This window comes from Callorhinus ursinus, unplaced genomic scaffold, assembly GCF_003265705.2.
Source record: "Callorhinus ursinus isolate GAN/ISIS: 27379988/994484 unplaced genomic scaffold, GSC_fseal_2.0 scaffold4, whole genome shotgun sequence".
NCBI classification, from domain to species: domain Eukaryota; kingdom Metazoa; phylum Chordata; class Mammalia; order Carnivora; family Otariidae; genus Callorhinus; species Callorhinus ursinus.
The window spans coordinates 149,052,054-149,073,292 of NW_027397066.1; the positions used below are offsets into that span (position 1 = coordinate 149,052,054).

The 21,239-nt window shown below is 34.9% G+C and overlaps 1 protein-coding gene across 2 annotated transcripts in view; it reads right to left on the reverse strand.

Annotated features, from left to right (window-relative positions):
* Window positions 1-21,239, reverse strand: part of GLRA3 (glycine receptor alpha 3) — a 195,041-nt gene that overhangs the window by 50,577 nt on the left and 123,225 nt on the right. For both annotated transcript variants that reach the window (XM_025873986.2, XM_025873985.2), the window contains exon 5: window positions 19,092-19,174. In XM_025873986.2, coding sequence (XP_025729771.1) covers window positions 19,092-19,174 — 83 coding nt within the window. The remainder of the gene's footprint in view (window positions 1-19,091; window positions 19,175-21,239) is intronic.

Here is a 21,239-nt window from a genome sequence, read left to right on the forward strand (position 1 = left end):
GTTGATGGGGTTTGCAATTCCACATTGCAACTAACCTTTCAGAGAGTACAGGTTTTTTTGCATATTGCAGAGTTTTTTTAAAGGCTGAGTAGTATTCCATTGTATGTTTTTACCACGTTTTCTTTATCCATTCATCTGTCAGTGGATATTTAGATTGTTTCTACATTTTGGTTATTGTGACTAGTACTGCAATAAACATAGTAGTGCTAATATTTTTTTGAGATCCTGATTTTAATTCTTTTGGAAAATACCTAGAAGTAGGATTACTGGATCATTTGGTAGTTCTTTTTTTAATTTTTGCTACAACATGGATAAACCTTGAGGACATTATGCTAAGTGAAATAAGCTAGTCACAGAATATCAAATACTGCATGATTTTAATTATTTAAGGTATATAAAATAGTCAAATCAGTAGAATCAAAGAATAGAATAACAGTTGTCAGGAGCTGGAGAGAAGGGAAAATGAGAATCACTAATCACAGACATAAAGTTTTAGCCAAACAAGATGAGTAAGTTCTAGAGATCTGCTGTACAACGTTGTACCTACAATCAACAATAATGAATTATATACTTAAAAATTTTAAAGCGTAGGGGCTCCTGGGTGGCTCAATCATTAGTTAAGCGTCCAATTCTTGGTTTCTGTTCAGGTCATGATCTCCAGGTGGTAAGTTTGAGTCCAAGTAGGCTCAATAGGGAGTCGGCTTGAGATTTTTTTCCCTCTGCCCCTCCCCTTGCTTGTGTGTGTGCTCTCTCTCTCTCTAAAATAAATAAATAAAGCTTTAAAAAAATTTAAGAAGGTAGATATCATGCTAAGTGTTATCACATACAGTAAATTTTTTAAAAGGGTAATTTGCATTCTTGAGATGGCAAAGAAAAAAAAACTCATTCTTTTCCAATGGTCCATCAAGAATACAAGTCAGAGGTAATATTTCAGTCGCTCATTTTGTCAAAATTGGGGATTCATTAAATATATATTTGAGGAAAAATAAGAAGTTGAAACAACTTCAAAGTTTCAAGTCTAACTCACTGATAGGGAGCTATGCCACGGTCTAGTTTATATCTCATGTCATTTGAGATATAATATTGAGATATTATATATTTGAGATATAATTAAAAGTATATATAAAATATACTTCTCTGTCTTATAAAATGATTTTCGTCCAATCAGTCAGCATTAGTTTTTTTCTATTCATTTTTCCCATAGAACTTATCTTTATTTGACATTGTATATATTCATCAAGGTTTGGGGTATTTTTCTACCTAACCTCCTAGGACTGAAATTTCATAAAAGCTGAGATTATTCCATTTTAGTCACTGGCATATTTTTCAGTACCTAAAATATTACATAACATATAGCAGGCTGTTAGAATATTTGAATTAGAAATAGAGAAGGAGGAAGGGGGAAGGGGATGGTGTGTGTGTACGTGTGTGTGTGTGTGTGTGTGTGTGTTCCTATATCATGAGCTTATTTTGGGGTACCTTGAGCTTAAGATGCAAGCAGGAGATATAGGTGTTGATGGTCATAAATCTGAACATTGACTTATATGTTAAAAATACTTGAAATCACACCTATATATGAAAGTGAGGTTAAGATTAAAGATAAAGGAGGTTTGAGAGTCACCGATGATATTAAAATTACACATCTTGGTTTGCCAAGACAGCCCCACATTACTTGTTTTTCCCTCATATCCTCTCTGGCTTAGCACTTGTTCTAGATTTTTCATATTTAGATTAGGTATAATTAAGCACTGTTTTAAAATACATCATTGTTGGTTTGATAGATCCTTCAGTTTTACTTCTAGATTCTCCCATGGCATACGAGTACGAGACTATCTTACTATCTGGATATTAGGTTAAATCTGTACAACACCAAACATCAGGAATGGCCCATCTATCTTTACCAGACCCTTTCAGTAACAAAGAAACTAGTGTCCCTTTCAGAGGCAGCTGACTCCTGATCTGAGTTGTGGCGGAAGTGTTTAACTTTGGACAAGCCTGTAATATTTGTGAAGTGTCACTTAAAGTATCCAAGTGTCATGGAAAGTTGTAAGTTACTTGTAAGTAAAGCAGAACAGTGCTGCTATGGACCATATAGAAAGCAATCTGAATGCTTTGAAACCTACAAACATTTATTATTTGGCAACACTCTTAAATCTTGCAATAAATCCTTCTAGCAGCAATGGGCTAAAAGAAATGAAAGTTCAATATTTATTGAAAAATTAAGTGCCAAATTTCCATTTTACAAGAAAGTTGATGATGAGTGTGCAACTTAAACAAGACATTGTTTATATTTGACATTCACAAAAGCTCCATCCACATAAAAGCCACAAGACACACAGAGCTAAAACACATCAACATTGATTTCAAAAGTTACAGTCCTCTCAAGAATACTGCCCAAAGATGGTCATTTGACATGTGCATTTGTAGGGGCAGCATTTACACATTACTCTCTAAAAAATGAGTTTTTATTTAGATCAACTTGTTGCTTTTCTGAATTAATTTCCTTCTTTTTTAATTTCATTTTTTCTTGGAAAAGTGCATGACAGGAAATTTGCAAAAAATTAAATGATGTTAGGCTTGTTTCAGTATCATTTCCTGCTTTAAAGAGAAATGGTTAAATTAATTTTAAATTAATTTTTAAATCTAATTCTGTAATCAAAGTAAAGCTTTTGGAATTACATTTGTTGAAGGTGAACTATGTAATGTCATCATAAATTCTATTGTGCAGTCTCTCTTACATTAATTTAAAAAGTTTAACATTGAGAATAAATGTCATTTGTTTGTGATAGATCTGAACAAAATATTTGTTGGAATTCATCATTGTTGTAAAAAAGCACAGTAAATCACGGGGATGAAAGTACAGCATAGGGAATACAATCAATGGTGTTGTGATAGTGTTGTGTGGTGACAGATGGGAGCTATAACTTGTGGTTAAGTTGAGCACAGCACAACTTAAAAATAAAAAATAAAAGAAAATCTGTAGAGCTGCAGTGTTCTTGGAATTATTTATGATGCACATATGATTTATTTCATTTTATTTTTTATTTATTTTTTTTAGAGAAGGGAAGAGAGGGGGCGGGGGGAATCTTAAGTAAGTAGACTCCACGCCCAGCACAGAGCCTGACTCAGGGCTCGATCTTGGGGCTCCATCTCACATCCCTGAGATCATGACCTGAGCTGAAATCAAGAGTTGAATGCTTAACTCACTGAACCACCCGGGCGCCCACATATGATTTATTTTACATGTATAAACCCCTACACTCTATCAATGAAAGAAAAGCTGTAGGGTTTTTTTAAAGATTTTATTTACTTATTTGACAGATAGAGACATAGCAAGAGAGGGAACACAGGCAGGGGGAGTGGGAGAGGGAGAAGCCAACCTCCCGCTGAGCAGGGAGCCTGATGTGGGGCTTGATGTGGGACTCGATCCCAGGACCCTGGGACCATGACCTGAGCCAAAGGCAGACACTTAATGACTGAGGCACCCAGGTGCCCCAAAGCTGTAGTTGCTAACATTAATAATTTTTCTTATTGGAACAGAGTACCTGAAGTATAATTTTTTGTGTGGGAAAAGCTGATGTTGACTTAAAAATGATATTTCATTATGGCACAACATGCTTTTTCTATTTAATACTTGTTATCAGTTAAATTTTTAAAAAAATTATAAACATTTGAAGAAGTACTTTGTAAATCAACTTATATGTTATGCAATGGTATTGAATTCATGGTAAATAGGTTCTCTAAATTCTGGTTGCCTTTGTTCAAAATCAGTTGGAAATATTTAATCAAATTATTTTATGAGTGGTACACTAAAATTTTGGATTGTGAAGGTTTTAGCAAGTAGCAATTATAAAAATGAAGTTTCTAAACAGGAACATCTTGAGATTAATCCCTACAAAATAAAAGAAGAAAGGCCTCAGATGATGTACAATATTTATTTATTGTAACTTGATAACTGTGTTTTGGAATGGAAAGACTATATTGACTGCTTGTTTTTAATTGGATAATTAATATTGAAATGGAAATGGAATTAAGAAGACCTATTTCCTAGCATCTAAATTAGGCAAAGAAGTAAAAATGATTGTTAAGTAGAAACAACTACTTTGACTGAGTTTTGTACTAAAAGCATATATATATATATTTTAAAGATTTTATTTATTCATTTGAGAGGAAGAGAGACAGAGAGAGCACAAGCAGGGGGAGAGGCAGAGGGAGAGGGAGAAGCGGACTCCTGGCGGGGCTGGGAATCCGACGTGGGCTCAATCCCAGGACCTGGAGATCATGACCTGAGCAGAAGGCAGATGCTTAACCATCTGAGCCACCCAGGTGCCCTAAAACCATATTTTTGAGAAAAGGTACTCTTATTCAAGACAAAGACAACATCTGTAAAAAATATATGGGGTGAAATGGTTGCCTATATCAATATAAAATACATAAAATCAGGCTCTGAAATTATTAGGTATAGATAATTGAGTTGAGCTACCTCAACTATATAGAATATTTTCTTATTAAAAAAATTATAGTCTGTACAGCAGGGTCAACTGACAGTGTTAACAATTCCAACGTACCAAAATTGCAACTTTTAAGATGATTCCAATTATTTTGATTTGCTTTGATATACATGCATATATTTCTTTAGAAATGATATATTTTGTTTATTTGTCTGTTTGCTTATTTATTTATTTATTTGTCTATTTATTTTTAAGAAACAAGAGACAGACAAATGGAGAGAGAACATACTGCCACTCTGGTGCTTGACCATGTTCGGGGTAAGGGGAGGAGGCACAAAGAAGTCTGCAAAGTAGAAAGGATATTTTGAAAAAAAAAACAGTTTAGAACTATTTAATTCACCCACTAATTAAAAAAAAAAAAACTATCAGGGGCACCTGGGTAGCGCAGTCGGTTAAGTGTCCGAGTCAAGTCATGATCTCAAGGCTGTGGGATCAAGCCCCACCTTGGGCTCTGGGCTCAGTGCAGTCTGCTTCAGATTCTCTCTCCTTCTCTCTCTCTCTCTCTCTCTCACTCATTCTCTCTCAAATAAATAAATAAATAAAATCTTTAAAAACCTCTATCAGTTATAAAATATACTTTAAATATCTTTGGTGCCTTTCTTTTAGTCTCAGAAGTTCCCCTATTTTAATGATCAGTTATATGGCTACTCTGATGATAGGGAGGAGCTTCAGGGTCCTCATGGCAATGAGGAGAAATGAGTGGAAGACCACTTTAATCTATATTATTTCACTGGTGGTTTTTACCCTTCACTTCAAGATGTTTCACCATGGGTCCGGGGCTGGACTTTCACATCCAACAAGATTTGAGTCTGGTAAAATATATAGTCTGTTCTCTTGGCGTCATTGTACTTTAATGTTTCCCTTTGTTGCCAGGATACAGAATTTCAGCCATACCTTCCAACCAGTTCTTATCTTCATTTATTTAGCCTTCAGGCTTTGTTCTAAAATCTTTTGACTCGCTGAAATAATAGGATATGGAAGCTACTTTATTGTCAACCCCATGGTGGATCACTTAGAAATTGAGATTCCCAGCTATATTACATGTTCGTGCATTTTTTTGGGAACTTCTAGATCTCTTCCAAGTAATGTAACAGCTATAAAAAACAGAGCAACTACTGGTTTAGCTTATCACCTACCTACCTACGTATCTTCTATCATCTATCTCCTTATGTATTTACATATGCCACGCTGATATATTTTTGTTTATTATGATTGCCTTTGTTGGCCGTGGCCACGCAGCAAGCTGGTCCCCTCTCAGAAATCCTGTTGTCCCTCAGAAATGGGACACAGTTTATCTCCATTTTTCAAATCTCTCTAACCACTCTGAAGCATTTATCATTTTGCTGGTCTGTCCTCCCACTTGACTGAATCTCAAATGGGTGGGGGAAAGTGTCCCCAAGGCACCTCGACAGACTCTTTCACCTCTTCCTCCTGTGAACATAGGTCATTCACGTGGCAAGAACCTCCATTTCCTAATATTTTCATGGGGAATTCCCCTTTTAATTCTCTTTTCTGCCTTCCTCACCCTATGATTTTATCTGCTCTAAGCAGTTCGACTCCTCACCTCTGGACAACTAAGATAAAAGTCTTTTCATCATGATATTAGAATATGGATTTAAATGCTATTGCACCCTTTAAGATGAATGTGAACAAAACTTTTATTCTCAATTTCAGCAAAAATATATCATATGTATAGTAGTGAGTAAAAAAAGAAATGTGAAAATTAAATAATTAAATGTCTTTCAAAGACAGAGAAGAAGATGGTAATAAAGATAGAAACATGCTGTGTCTTGGATAGGAGGACTCAATATTGTGACAATAATTAATAATTAATCTATAATATCAATTCCACTTGAATAAAAATTCTAACGTATTTATCAACTAACCTGAAGTACAAATGTGTATACATGGCAAAGGCAGTTTTGAAAAGTAAAAGTAAAGAAGCAGATCTGCTTGACAGAGGATAAAATGTACAAATAAAGCTGTAGTAGTCAAAGGGCTTCAGACATAGAGCCTTTGTACCAATTAGATGGAATAGCACAGAACAGAGGCCAGAACCAGACCTATATATAGAAATTTAAGGTAAAAATGACATTTCAAATCTACCTAGAAAAAAATTTTGATAAATAATAATGGGAAAATTTTCTATACATTTAAAAAAAAGGTTATACAGAAATAAAATCTACTAGTATTTAAAATGTAAGCACAAGCTATGCTATAAAATTTCTGAGTTAAAATGCATAATGTTGGGATTCCTGGGTGGCTCAATCGGTTAAGTGTCTGCCTTCGGCTCAGATCATGATCCCGGGGTCCTGGGAGCTTGTTTCTCCCTCTGCCTGTCGCTTCCCCTGTTTGGGCTCTCTCTTTCTCTCTCTGACAAATAAATAAATAAAATATTTTTTTAAAAAGGATATGATAAAAAATGCATAATGTTTTTGTATTTTGGATATAGAAGTTATACTTTATTAAGAAAAAGAGAGATTAATGATATATATGTATTTAAAACCCTCTGCACTATGAAATATAAAGTTAAACTATCATTAGCATCTATAAAATAATACCTATAAATAAATATGAAAAGGGAATCCCCAGAAAAAGCTTAAACAGGCCATGGACAGAAGAAACAGTCATGGTCACTAAGGATGCAGAAAAGAGGATGCTCTACCTAAGGGAGATGAAGCTGTAATGAGATAAAGTTTCACACCCATCACATTAGAAAAATTATTTAAATCTGGAGTAAATTTGCAATGTTAATATGCAAAACACTTTTTCATTTTCTGCCGTTTAATGTTTGCAGTGTCTTTTATATTTGTATCTTTCATGTTTCTTTTGTATTTGTGACCATAGACATAGCACGTGGGACAAACAAAATTGGTTAAGGAGGATCGGAAGTCAAAGCTAAGGCATGTCTTTGTTTTACAGTCTCTATTGTTCAAATTTCCCAGTATAAATATGCTGATTTTTTAAATTATTTATTTTTAAGATTTTATTCATTTATTTACTTGAGAGAGAGAGAGAGAGAGAGTGAGTACAAGCCAGGGTTAGGGACGCAGGAGCAGAGGGAGAGGGAGAGAGAAAATCTCAAGCAGACTCCGCACTGAGCACAGAGTCCAACGTGAGGCTTGATCTCATGACCCTGAGATAGTGACTTGAGCCGAAATTAAGAGTTGGTTGTTTAACTGAATGAGCCATGTAGGTGTACCTAAACATGCTGATTTTGAAGACATCATTCAAGTGTATTATATTATCATTAAAAGAAATCAAATGACCTCTGGTCATTTAAAAAACAGCTTAAAAGACCACAGAAGAAAAAAAAAAGAAGTTATTGTTTAATACTTTCTACCATGAGTAGTATGTAAAAGAAATACTTATTTGAAGGGAGAATATGCCTAAGAATATATTTAAGTTGAAATCAGTTTTGAGAATTATAAATCAACTCTAGATTCACATTCAGTTTTAAGTGATCTAGAATCACGTTTGCCCCAGCTTTCTTGGGGGCTTTCTCAATTGAAAGAGGAAGAGAGAGATGCTGAGATTTCTGGATTTGACACAGCTTGCAAATGCTGGTGTCCTTAACTAGCAGCTGGAATTTAAAAAAAAAAAAGAAGAAGAAAATGCTCACACTTGGCACATGTTTGCTGATTATTGCCAGGAGGAATATTACTCAAGTAAATTTTATGGACCTGACAAGGAACAACTGCTATGTCAAAATCTATTTAACTAAAACATTTTTATGTACAATTTGTGCATTTAATTTGAATAATCCTACCATTAACCGGTTGTTAGATGTGGTTTCCTTTAAGTTATAGGCCTGCTCAATTATCTTCTTCGTAATTACACTTTCTCTAAAACTCTCTGGTGTAACTAACCTATAACCATTATTCCATACTAATGGTTCTAACTTTGGTTACTTTGATGCTTGGTTTAAGCTTATGAGCTATTAATACACAGAAGTTTGCTTCGTCCACTTCATCACTGTGTGACTTTGGGAAAGTCACTTAACCTCTCTCAACCTTAATTTGCTGATATTTACAATGGAAATAAAACCCATCTCATTAAGTTGTGCTTAGGATTAAATCAGATAATATGTGTAAAAGATAATACAACTACTGTGACATCACCTTTTTGTAAGACTTGTAACTACACTGTTTTTATTATTCACCATACGTTTAGAATATCTCATAATCAGCAAAAGTGAACTTACAAAGATGAGGACAGACTGGGAAAGAATAGTCAGAGGGTTAAGTAGGATGGAATAATGTTTAAGTGGGGAGTAATTTTAGAAGTAGCTCATTCATTAGTGAATATTTGTGTCTTGGGAAAACTTGCTTTCTAACTAACATTGTAACCACAGAGGCTTCAGTAATAAATACTCAGCAAAATAAGAATAGTCTGTATCTCTTGACTAGCCAGGCAAAAAGCATGGTATTACTTTGAATAATATCCAAACTGTCCTAAATTATGAAAGAGCTTGACAACAGTAGAGATTACTAAGAAATAATTGTGAAAAATCTTCACCAAATTCCTTAAATAGTCTTGGCATAAATTCCAGAGTAACCAACCGGTCTGAGTTATATCAGATATGGTTTTGAAATGAATCTGAAAATTAAATAGCAAAAACCTCCCATCTATCTTTAGATATTTCTATCCAAAAACCCCATTAAAGCATGTTTTGAAAACTTATCAGTATTTTTTTAAGTTGACCTTAAAAAGATCTTTTCCTATAATTTTAGGGATTTAGGCTGCTCTTTGTGGAAAAGAGTCCTTTCTTCCCTGAATTATTTCCTTGTATTTTCTTTTCTAACCTGCGTAATTAAAATTTCTTTAACTTTCTCACATTGGTGAAGTTTTCCTATTTTGTTACCTACATTCCTCTTTAGATATGAAATGAGGAATTAGACCCTTTATACATAGAGTGATAGTTTATATACCCCATGTCATCTTGTCTTTTTATAAATCCTAAAGCTTTACTATGATGTTAGGAAATTATTACTCAATGTTCTTCCAAGATTAAAAAATATCTTCAGTGTCTTTTTTCACCTGGGGAAAAAATTGTCAATTTAGAAATTTTTGTTATGGTATAAATTAAAGGCTGAAAATTAAATCTTTAGTTTTTTCCTCACCCTTATTCCTGCACATCGATTTGCACTGTCAATCCCTTAGGGGCATAGTCTAAGTTATAACATAGCTGTGTTTCCTTTCCTCATATACTAGTAATTTGTGTAGCAAACGAACAAGATGCATTTATAAACAAAACTGTGATATCATAATGAAAATTTGTTCTTTGAAAAGATAGCTTTATGTTTACTTCACATGGCCAATTAAAAAAAAAAAAAAAAAGATCATGTAGTAGACCCGAACTTCAGTAAACTAATACAATCTAATCCTGAGAAGGAAGGCTAGTGATCACTTTAATTTAATCACTTTAGTTTATCTTCAGTACAAATGTCACTCAATCTTACACCATTATCAGCAACAACACACAAAAATTGGGGCACAAATCACACACTATTTTTTAAATTAAATGAAACATGTAATGAAAAGTAGAGCTTCATTGCAGAATTCTCTCTGTGGCGTATATGAGTTAATATTTTTTATTGATATTTTAATAGGTTTCTACTGGTGTGAATTTTGGAGATGCAAATTGTCATGGTAATTGGCCTATATTTTCTGACTGAACTTGACACTAGAAAAAAAATGAGTATTAGAAAGATAAATGAAACTAATACAATTTCTTTATACCCAACAGCAAGCATTCACAGGATTTCTTCTAGAATTCTCTCGTGAGGGTGAATGAGGATGTTGTAGACTGGAGGCATAACAGTATATTGAACTTCTGGCTTTTATAAAAGCAGTTGGGCAAAATTCTGTTGAGATTTGACAAATAAGCACTCTATGGGGCAGGCCTTTAGATTTGATAAAGGAAATGTTTGACTTCGAACCTACAGGCATCCTCAGAGATATGTTGCAGGTTCAGATCTACACCACTGCAACAAAGAGAATATTGCAATAAAGTGAGTCAAATAATTTTTTGGCTTCCAAGTGCATATAAAAGTCATGCTTATATTATACTATAGTCTAGTAAATGGGCAATAGCATTAAGTCCAAAAAAAAAAACCCCACATACCTTAATTTAAAAATATTTTTTTGCTAAAAATTGCTAACCATCATCTGAGCTCTCTGTGAGTCATAGCTTTTTTGCAGGTGGAGTGTCTTGCCTTGATGTGGGTGGCTGCTGACAGTTGGGGAGGCTGTGGCAATTTCTTAAAACAAGACAATAATGAAGTTTGCCGCATCAGCAGACTCTTCGTTTCACCTATGATTTCTCCGCGGCATGTGATGCTGTTGGATAGCATTTTCCCCGCAGAACTTCTTTCCCCACAAACCCTGGTGCTGCTTTATTGACTAAATTTATGTAACATTCTAAATCCTTTGTTGTCATTTCAACAATCTTCATAGCATCTTCACCAGGAGCAGATTCCATCTCAAAAAACCTTCCATAAGACAGAGTTCTTCATCTGTTCAAGTTCTATCATGAGATTGCAGCAATGCAGCCCCATCTTCAGGCTCCACTTCTAATTGTAGTTCTTTTGTTATTCCCACCACATCTCCAGTTACTGCCTCCACTGAAGTCTTGAAGTCATCCATGAGGGTTGGAATCAATTTCTTCCAAACTCCTCTGCATGTTGATATTTTGATCTCTTCCCATGAATCACAAATGTTCTTAATGGCACCTAGAATGGTGAATCCTTTCCAGAAGGTTTTCAATTTACTTTGCCCAAATCCATCAGAGGAATCACTATGTATGGCAGCTAGAGCCTTACGAAATGTATTTCTTAAATAATAAGACTTGAAAGTCAGAATTACTCCTTGATCCATGGACTGCAGAATGAATATTGTGTTGTCAGGCTTGAAAGCAACATTCATTTCATTGTCCATCTCCATCAGGGCTCTTGGGTGACAAAGTGCATGGTCAAGGAACAGTCATATTTCGAAAGGAATTTTTTTTTTTTTCTGAGCAGTGGGTCTCATGATGCACTTAAAATATTCAGTAAACCATATTGTAAAGAGATGTGTTGTCATCCAGGCTTTGTTTTTCAATTTAGAGCATAGGCAGAATAGATTTAACATTAGTTCTTAAGGGTTCTAGGATTTTTGGCATGGTCAGTGAGCATTGGCTTCAACTTAAAGTCACCCTCTGCATTAACCCCTAACAAGAGAGTCAGCCTGTCCTTGAAGCTTTGAAGCCAGGCATTGACTTCTCTTTTCTAGTTATAAAAATCCGAGTGGCATCTTCTTCCAATAAAAATTTGTTTCATCTACATTGAAAATGTGTTATTTAGTATAGCCACTTTCATTAATTACTGGAGTTAGATCTTCTGGAAAGCTCGCAGCAGCTTCTACATCAGCACTTGCTGCTTTACCTTACATTTTTATGTTATGGAGACCGTGTCTTTCCTTAAACCCCATGAACCAACCTCTGTTAGCTCCCAACTTTTCTTTTTTAGCTTCCTCACCTTTCCGAGGGTTCACAGAATTGAACCTTGGGGCCTTGTTCTGGATCAGGCTTTGGCTTAGGGAAATGTTGTGGCTGGTTTGATCTATCCAGACCACTTCAACCTTCTCCATATCAGCAATAAGGCTGTTTTGCCTTCTTATCTTTTGTGTTCACTGGAGTAGCACTTTTAAGATCCTTCTAAAATTTTTCCTTGGTATTCACAACTTAGCTAACCAGCATAAGAGACCTAAGCTTTTGGCTTATCTCAGCTTTTGACATGGCTTCCTTACTAAGCTTAATCATTTCTAGCTTTGATTTAAGTGAGAGACTTCCTTTCACTTGAACACTTAGAGGCCATTGTAGGATTATTAATTGGCCTAATTTCAATTTTATGTCTCAGAGAATAGGGAGGCCCAAGGAGACGGAGAGAGATGGGGCAATGGCTGGTCAGTGGGGCAGTCAGAACACATACAATTATCCATTAAGTTCGCCATCTTATATGGGTGCAATTCATGGAGCCCCAAAACAATGACAGTAGTAACATCAAAGATCACTGTAACAAATATCATAATAATGAAACAGTTTGAAATATTGTGAGAATTATCAAAATGTGACATAGATATACAAAGTGAGCAAACGCTGTTGAAAAATGGTGCCGATAGACTCTCTTGATGCAGAGTTGCCACCATCTGACAATCTGTAAAAAAAAAAAACCTACAATATCTGTGAAGCACAAAAAAGCGAAGTGCAGTAAAATGAGGTGTGCCTGTATACATGAGGACTTATTCTCTCCTTTGGCTGCAAAGGAATTCTCGGTGATGAGATTTAGTTTTCTAGGTAAAGTGTCAGTCTTATTGTGGCTATTTCATTTTGATTTTAAATGGCAGCAACTGAATCACTCAGGAACACCATTCGAATTGCAGCTAATACATTTCTATTCATAATTAAATATTGAAAACCAGTAGCCTTGGTTTTCTGATTTTTTTTCAAGTTCAGTTAAAGTGTCATATGAATGTACACTCCATGAATAAAGTGATAATATTTGAAAAGCAGTCTCTAGGAAACATATGTTAAAATGTCACAAAGAGTTTTTCATTGTCTTTCTCTGTTTTACTCTTTCCATTTGTCCCTCAACTTTCCTTAAACTTAATGATGCTGCCTTCTTTGTCCTCTCTTTTGCTCTTTATTTTTAAGACTATCTTCAGAAATCTCATTTATCTTCATGTCTCCAAGCAACACTGCTAACCTTATTTCTCTATATTTCCATAACCATTCCTTATTCAAGCTATATTGCAAAACCCCAGTAATCTAAAATAAATTTCTAGTGAAATCCACAATTTTACAAGAAACACAGCATATTTAAGCAGAAGTCAGCTTCTGTACTACCTTCTCCACTAATCACCTACATTTTTCTAATTCATGTTACTGAAGCAACATATAATCCTTGTGATTAAGAGAAAACTTGAGAAAATCATCTTTATGATTAATTCTTAGGCAAATCATTGAAAAAGTCTTCAAAATGTTCTCTGTTTTCCCCATTAGTGTCTCAGCTCTCTGAATTTCTCATTAATTTATGATAAAATTAGCTATCTGCAGTGTGTGGATTTCTTTTAATTCTCTTTTTCAAATAAAACTTTTTCCTGAGGTTCTTTTCTAATGTCAGATCAGTAGATAGGACTGGAAAAGATGGTGTGCTCAGGATTTTCCTTTATTGTTTTCAATCTAGTATATTTACCATTATTTCCCTCTCTTCACTCTGTATCTCTTATATGCAACCTAATTTCTTTTTTCTTTGAAGAGTTTCTCCAGAGGTGTCTCTAAGTTCTTGGACTTTTCAAAGTACCAGTTTGGAGTTTTAATATGGTTCTTTGAATGCTCTGCAAGGTCTTCTTGAATCAAAGGCCTAGCTCAGTAGTTTTTAGTACAGAAAACTGCTTTAGCTGTGTCTCAAGATTTTGATAGTTAATGCCTTCAATGTCATTTAGTATGTAGTTTTCCTTTATTTCTTCTTTAAACAAGGAGTCATTTATTATATGCTGTTGGTTTCTTGATCTATCTTTGTCTAGTAATATGTAATAATTTAGGTTAATATATAGTAATCTTTAGTAATTTTATATTTTTATTAGTCACATTGCATTTTAGTGAGAGATCCCATCCCATCATGTGATGATTTTTAGGAATTTATTAAAGCTTCCTTTGTAGTTTACTATAAAATTTTTGTACTTGTTTTTGTATGCTAAAAACAAACCAGGAGTTTTCTCTTTATCTATAAATTACTTTTGTTCCAATACCTGTACCTGTGGCTTCAAATAAATTACTGATTTATCTGTTTTTTTAAATTGTAGTTCTGCCTGCTTTTTTGCTTTATGTACTTGGAAGTTATATGGAAGATAGTTTTATAATTACTATAGCTTATTTACATATTGTTTCTTTATCAGCATGTTACTCAAGCATTTGTGTCTTATGATTTTTTTCTATAGTTTTTTTTTCTGATATTGAAATTATTATCCTGGATTTTTTCAGACACATTTCTCTGATATGCATTTTTCTGTCTTTTTCTCCAAAATTCTTTGCAAAATGTTTTTAAAAAGTGTTTAGTTGAAAACATATTGTTAAGTCTTAATATTTGTTAACATCTAGTTGGAGAATCTCTTTATTTTGCTATGTGAATTTAACCTTTGCATTTATATTAAGTTGTTTATTTTGTTTTTTTTGTTCTGTTTTTTTTAAGTTGTTTGTTTTGTTTTGTTTTTAACACAGGTCTTGAACTCATGATCATGAGATTAAGATCTGAGCTGAGATCAAGAGTCAGACACTTAACTGACTGAACCACCCAGGCGCCCCACATTTATTGTAATTACGGTAATATTGAAAGCTATTTTTGCGTTCTTTCTGTGCTTCTTATGTATTATATTTTCTTTTTTTTTTATTTTTCTCCTTTCCCACATCCTATTTGATGAATCAGTATTTTTTAGTTCTGGTTTGAAAGTTATTTACTCCATTTTTATTCCTTCATGCTATCTTTAGCTCATATGTGTTTTGGTTTTCTCATCAGTTTCTATAACAGGACTTCTCTTCCCCTGGACTTGCCCTGCCCACGTTTTCCTGGTGACTTGCTTCTCCCTACACTAGGAACTGTGTATCACCCAGGGTTTTAAGTCCAAGTCATGAATAGACACTTTGGAGGTGTGGGGTCACGGCTAGTTTAGACAAAAATATGCTTTTCTAAGTTATTTATTCACTCTTAGCACTGTTCTTGCCTTAGTCACTTTCTCCTTTGTACCAACAGTATCCATTAACATCTACTTATCATCGTTAAGGAAAATCTGCATAAAGAACTCCTCAACTGGTCCTCCAAGTTCTTTTTTTTTTTTAAGATTTTATTTATTTATTTGACAGAGAGCGAGAGAGGGAGGGAGAAAGAGCACAAGCAGGGGAAGTGGCAGACTGAGGGAGAGGGAGAAACAGGCTCCCCATTGAGCAGAGATCCCTGCATGGGGCTCCATCCCAGGACTCTGGAATCATGACCTGAGCCAAAGGCAGAGGCTTAACTGACTGAGCCACCCAGGTGCCCCTCAAGTTCTTAAAAACAGGGATTTTGTGCTTTATGTATTGTTGTGTCACCCAAGGTATTATGTGAAATATACTGGATACTGATAGATATTTTTCAACTGATTCTTAGATGAATGAACATTCCTCAGGTCACTTAGAACACTCCTGACCCTTGACAGACATCATGGAACATTCACTGAATTTAAGAAAGTTGGATCATGACAGGCCATTAAAAGCTTTGCCTTTAAATTATGTGCCTTTATTCCTTGTTTTCTGCACTTCTCAAACCAATTTGTTTTCTTTTTCCCCTTTGCAGTCAAATCTCAATCAAGACGCTAGGTGCCTTATAGCTCTTGCTTTCCAGCAGGTTAACTTGTTTTCCAGCAGGTTAACTTGTCATTTTAAGCCATAATTTAAAAAAAGAAAGAAAAAAGAAAGAAAGAGAGTGCGTGATTGCTCAAAGAGTTTACGAAAAATACCTTGAAGAATTTGACTTCAGTAGCTTCTACTTTGACAAGATTTTCTTAGCATCTGCTAAAGATGTTTGATAAACAGTATCTCTGTTGCAAGCTCAATTAATTTTTAATAACAGAGCAGGAAGTCTATAATGACTGAAATATGAAAGGGACGAGTGAAGCAATCTATTCATTCCTGATAAAGAAAATTAGAAAAAAGTCTGAGGAGGCAAGAGTGGGCAAGAGGCCCTGTTTTCCCATGTTGAGTGTTTGATTGATTTGGAAATGTTCTGGGAAAGGCAGAAACAATGAAAGGTCTAGTTATGTCAGCATTTTGTCTTGCAAAATAGCCCAGTATGCTTTCCTTATTCTAGAAAAGAAGTCTGGTGACCCAGTTATCCCTCAGACACTATACTCTTTCCCATCTTTCTTTAGTAACTAACAGGCAAGAATTACCAACATGGAGTAATAGATTTTACTCACTGCTCCCACTTTCTCATCATACACTTAAAAATTTTTTTGGAGTCCACAGTCTCTCATGGTCCATCTCCCCCTCCGATGTCCCGCCCTTCAAAAAAAAATGTTGGGGGGGACTCCAGATTTGACCCTCATCATTCTAATCACATTTGTCTTTGCTATCGATAACAATGGCACTTTATTCAATTACCTTAAAAAAATTTTTTTGGTAGCATTTGATACTGTTAAAGAGATCTCAGCAGTTTCTTTTGAGATTGAATGATATTGATTTTAATTTGCTATCTATGACCATCCCTTGACTGGAAACCTTCCAACAATCTCTAAATGCAGGCATTTCTAAAGGGTCTGTTGTTTCCCTCTACATCCTTTCCTTCAGAAATGTTATCTTATTGTTTGAAACACTTCCTTTATGGCTTTTAATAGTGTATCCCCAGGTCTAACTCCTCCTTTTGGTTTTATACCTAAATTCCCCAAAACATGAATATATTAAGATGGGATTTATCAATACTCCCTTTCACATTACTTCTCATCCTATGTTTTCTTTCTCTGTTAGTATTTCCAGTATGATTCTATTTGCCTAAGCTTTGAACTCATCTGCTCCCAGAGGCTTCACATCCATTTTGGATTGAAACAAATTAAGTGTGGTAGGTTCTGCCATCCCAAAGTATGTCCCTTTTGCATAAGGATTATTTTGAGCTACAGGCATTTGAAAAACAGCAAATGCCAGAAGGGCACTTTAATCTCTCCCTTTTTTTTTTTTCTTTCTGAAAACAGGAGTGTTCCTATACCAGGAAAAAAGAAACATCTTCAATGGGGAATCGAAGCCAAGAGAATTCTGTACAGACCTTGTTAAAATAATCCTTTATCTTCCTTTAGGTTCCTTCCCTGCATAGTTTACCTGCCTTTTCACAATTGCTTCTTCTTGTCCAAACTGGTATAAAAACATTTAGGTTTTGTTATTTCTCAGAGTCTTCATTTCATTATGAGGGATCCCATGTTACATAAAACTTACATTAAATAAATGTGTATTCTTTCTCCTGTTAACTTGTTTTATGTCTGTTCAATTCTCAAGGGTAAGAGGGTAAGATACAGTTCTGCCTCCTCTACGGTATCATTTTTCTACCTTCCACACCATTCCCCTTTGTCCCTACTGCTACTCCTTATTTTGGAATATTATGAAACCTTCTTAAATAACCTTGGTTCATTTGGCTGAAAGAATCTTTAAAGAAGATTCATTCTCTTGCTCCTAAATCTTGAACAATTCCTCCCTGCCTAGTGGATAACATCCACCATGTCTGGTTTAGTAATGAGGGCAACTGTTTGTCTTCGACTATTTTGCACATGATTTTTTTTTCTTGATACCCTTCTATGTACCTAATTTTGCAACCAAGATACAGAATCAGCCTGTCCTCAAAATGCCTTCATGGTATAGCTCAAAAAAAAAAAAAAAATCTCCACTGCTGAGAATCTTTTCTTGCCCCACCCCATTTATATTTCTAAATAGTTCCCCCAACTAAAATTACATTCTTTTATTTTCCTTTCCTTTGCTCAGTACTTTATCCATGTGTACGCTTAACATTTAAGAACTACTTATAAAAGTAATGCATTTAAATTTAACAAGAAGGGGTTATTAGCGTTAAAAGGTATTTCCCCTTTCTTACTTGAAGGGAAACCAAATGTAGAGGAATGGCCGCATTCCCCCATGAAGTAGGCTCGCCATCTAGCGACAGATCCTCTACATTACAAACCTTGCCTCGGAGACCTACCTTCCAATTTTCCTCAAGGAACATGTCAGACTTTTTTTTTTTCCTGATATAACACAGTACTACAAGAAAAAGATTGCATAATGCTTACTTTTTATGCCGTTAAACACTGAAAATCAATTAAGTTTGGGTTGATTGTATAGATAAGGTCAAAGAAACAGAAAGACCTGAAATTTTTATGTTAACATTAATCAGTGATGCATGTGGATCCACTTTGAAATCTAAAGTTAAAGGAATGCTTGTAAGCTTGGATAAATCTCTGATCAAGTGTGAGAAATTTCTCTTCTCCTGAGATAACACGCATAACATCTCCAGCAGAGCACGCTCTCAATAAACTTTTGCAAAACGGCGCAAAGTAAGCATAAACTTTGGAACCAGGAGATTTGTTGTCACCACCTCCATAAATTGGAGCACAATACTCAAGCACTCAAAATGACCATTTTGACGTGTGGAAATATGGGGACAGCAATATCTTTTTTGTGAGTATTGAAAATAACATACAAAATGCTTGGTCTGTAGCAGGTACCCAAAGAGAAAATGGCGGCTTGATATTAATGATTATTATCTTTTTTACCTTTGGTAACTTGTATAGAGATACATAGCTGTTTGTCAAGCATAAAAACTGTTATTGTTAGGTCCTCAACTTATTTATTATAGTATAGACTGCATGTGTTAAAAGAGACTACTTTCATTACGTGGTGATAGATAACATGACTATTTAGTAAATATCTGACAAAAAATATTACATAATTATAAATTATCTACATAATCCATTAAAATTTATATTGACTATGCTTTTTAAAGTGTTCAGAAAAAGTAAGTTGTCCATACTTACAACTTTCCAGTTGCATTATACATGTTTGTACATCCATTGGAAAATTCTTGAGATCCATTGGACAAGAAAGTGTTAATGTCAATCTGAAAGAATTCAAAGTAATTATTATTTTTCTTATTATGTTATGTTAATCACCATACATTACATCATTAGTTTTTGATGTAGTGTTCCATGATTCATTGTTTGCATATAACACCCAGTGCTCCATTCAGTACGTGCCCTCTTTAATACCCATCACCAGGCTAACCCATCCCCCCACCCCCCTCCCCTCTAGAACCCTCAGTTTGTTTCTGAGAGTTCATAGTCTCTCATGGATCATCTCCCCCTCTGATTTGCCCCCCTTCATTCTTCCCCTCCTGCTATCTTCTTTTTTTTTTTAACATAAAATGTATTATTTGTTTCAGAGGTACAGGTCTGTGATTCAACAGTCTTACACAAACTAATTATTTTTAAAAGTAATTTATGATATCATATGAATATTCTGTTGTTCAGGGTACAACTGGGAAACAAGCTTTGGCTAGTGACTAACAACTCTTCGAATAAAATTTGCTCCAGCTTGAGTATGTTATTTACTGTGAAACAGCTGTACCTTTATATATAAATCTGTTTTTCGGGGAAGAAAAAAGCTGTATATTTAAGCATCCAATCACATTTATTTATTTTGCTCAATTATTAATTCCTTTACAGAGGACTGTAGATGTCTACAAAAGGTCTATATTTCCAGAAAAGACCCTCACAAAGAAATTTGAGAGTGGGTTCCATAAAATTAACACCAAATGACAAAGGGCACAGTTCCCCAAGATCACATGTACAGCATGTTTGAGGAGGCAAGTATATCCATGGAATTGGAAAAAAAAGGGTGTAAGAAGGAATCTGTGCGACAACTTTCAGTCATCTTTGAAACATTGAAGAAGTTATCAGTGAATATCCAGCAGTAATATCAGAGGAAAAAAAACCTGAATCTGGAGGAGTTGAAAATTCTAGCTATTAGAGTGGGGTCCTCTGCTGTAGGACTAGGGCATTTAATCAGATTTTACCAGGATCAAGAAATAGCCTTCTAGAATCTGTGTGACATAATCCTATGCTTACCAAACAAACTTCTAATTTGGCTCACACAAAGTAGGATGACCTGGATGGTGTACACCAGCATTCTGCCCATTTTCCCCTTCCAGGAAATATTAGTATGTTGGCATTCCAGATAATTCATAACTCATGAAAATATATTTTTTATTGGAAAACATGATCTTGAAAGATTAGCAAGAATTTGTAGTTCTTGGACCAAGGAAAAAGAGGCCCAGGTCGAAACAAATCCAAGTTTATTCAAATAAAGTTCTTACTGAGAACTCTCTAGCCAGTCCCTTTACTTAAAGTATTCCCGTTGAAATTCAGCATATCAGTGAGCACCTTAGGTGGGTTTTTTTACTTAAACTTTGTAGCCGTAGGTAGATTACTTTACTTTACTATATTTCAGGGTTCTCATCTCCAAAATGAATGTAATCATAGTACTTGCTCTGGAGAAATGTTGTGAACAATACATGAGTTAATTCATGTAAAGTGCTTAGACAAGTATCTGACACATAGTAAACACTCAATAAATATTAGTTATTAAGGACTACTAGTATTCTACCACCTCCAGACTCCTCCATCTTCCCCATCCCTCAGTTAAATAAGAAAAGCACAAAGATGCCTGAATTAATCAAATATAAAGTCAGGGTACCTAGGTGGCTCAATTGGTTAAGCGTCAAACTCTTGGCTTTCATTCAGGTCATGATCTCATGAGTAGTGGAATTGAACCCAGTGTCCGACTCCCCACCCAGCGGGGAGTCTGCTTGAAGATTCCCCCCCCTCACCTGCCCCCCCATGCTCTCTCTCTCCCTCTCTCTCTAAATGAATAAATCTTAAAAAAATTTTAAATCACATATAAAACTTATTTAAGCTTTAACAAAAAAATAATCAGCAGCACTACCAAATGTACCCACATTCTCCAAAATGGCATTTTCATGTAGACCATAGACATAAAGTTATAATAATGCATGTTCTACAGTGACTACAATTAACATAATTTGAGAGATATAAACAGACAGACATGTAAAGCTGTTGAATTTTTTAGAGTCCCAGGAGAATCATTTGACAGCTCCTTCAAGTCAG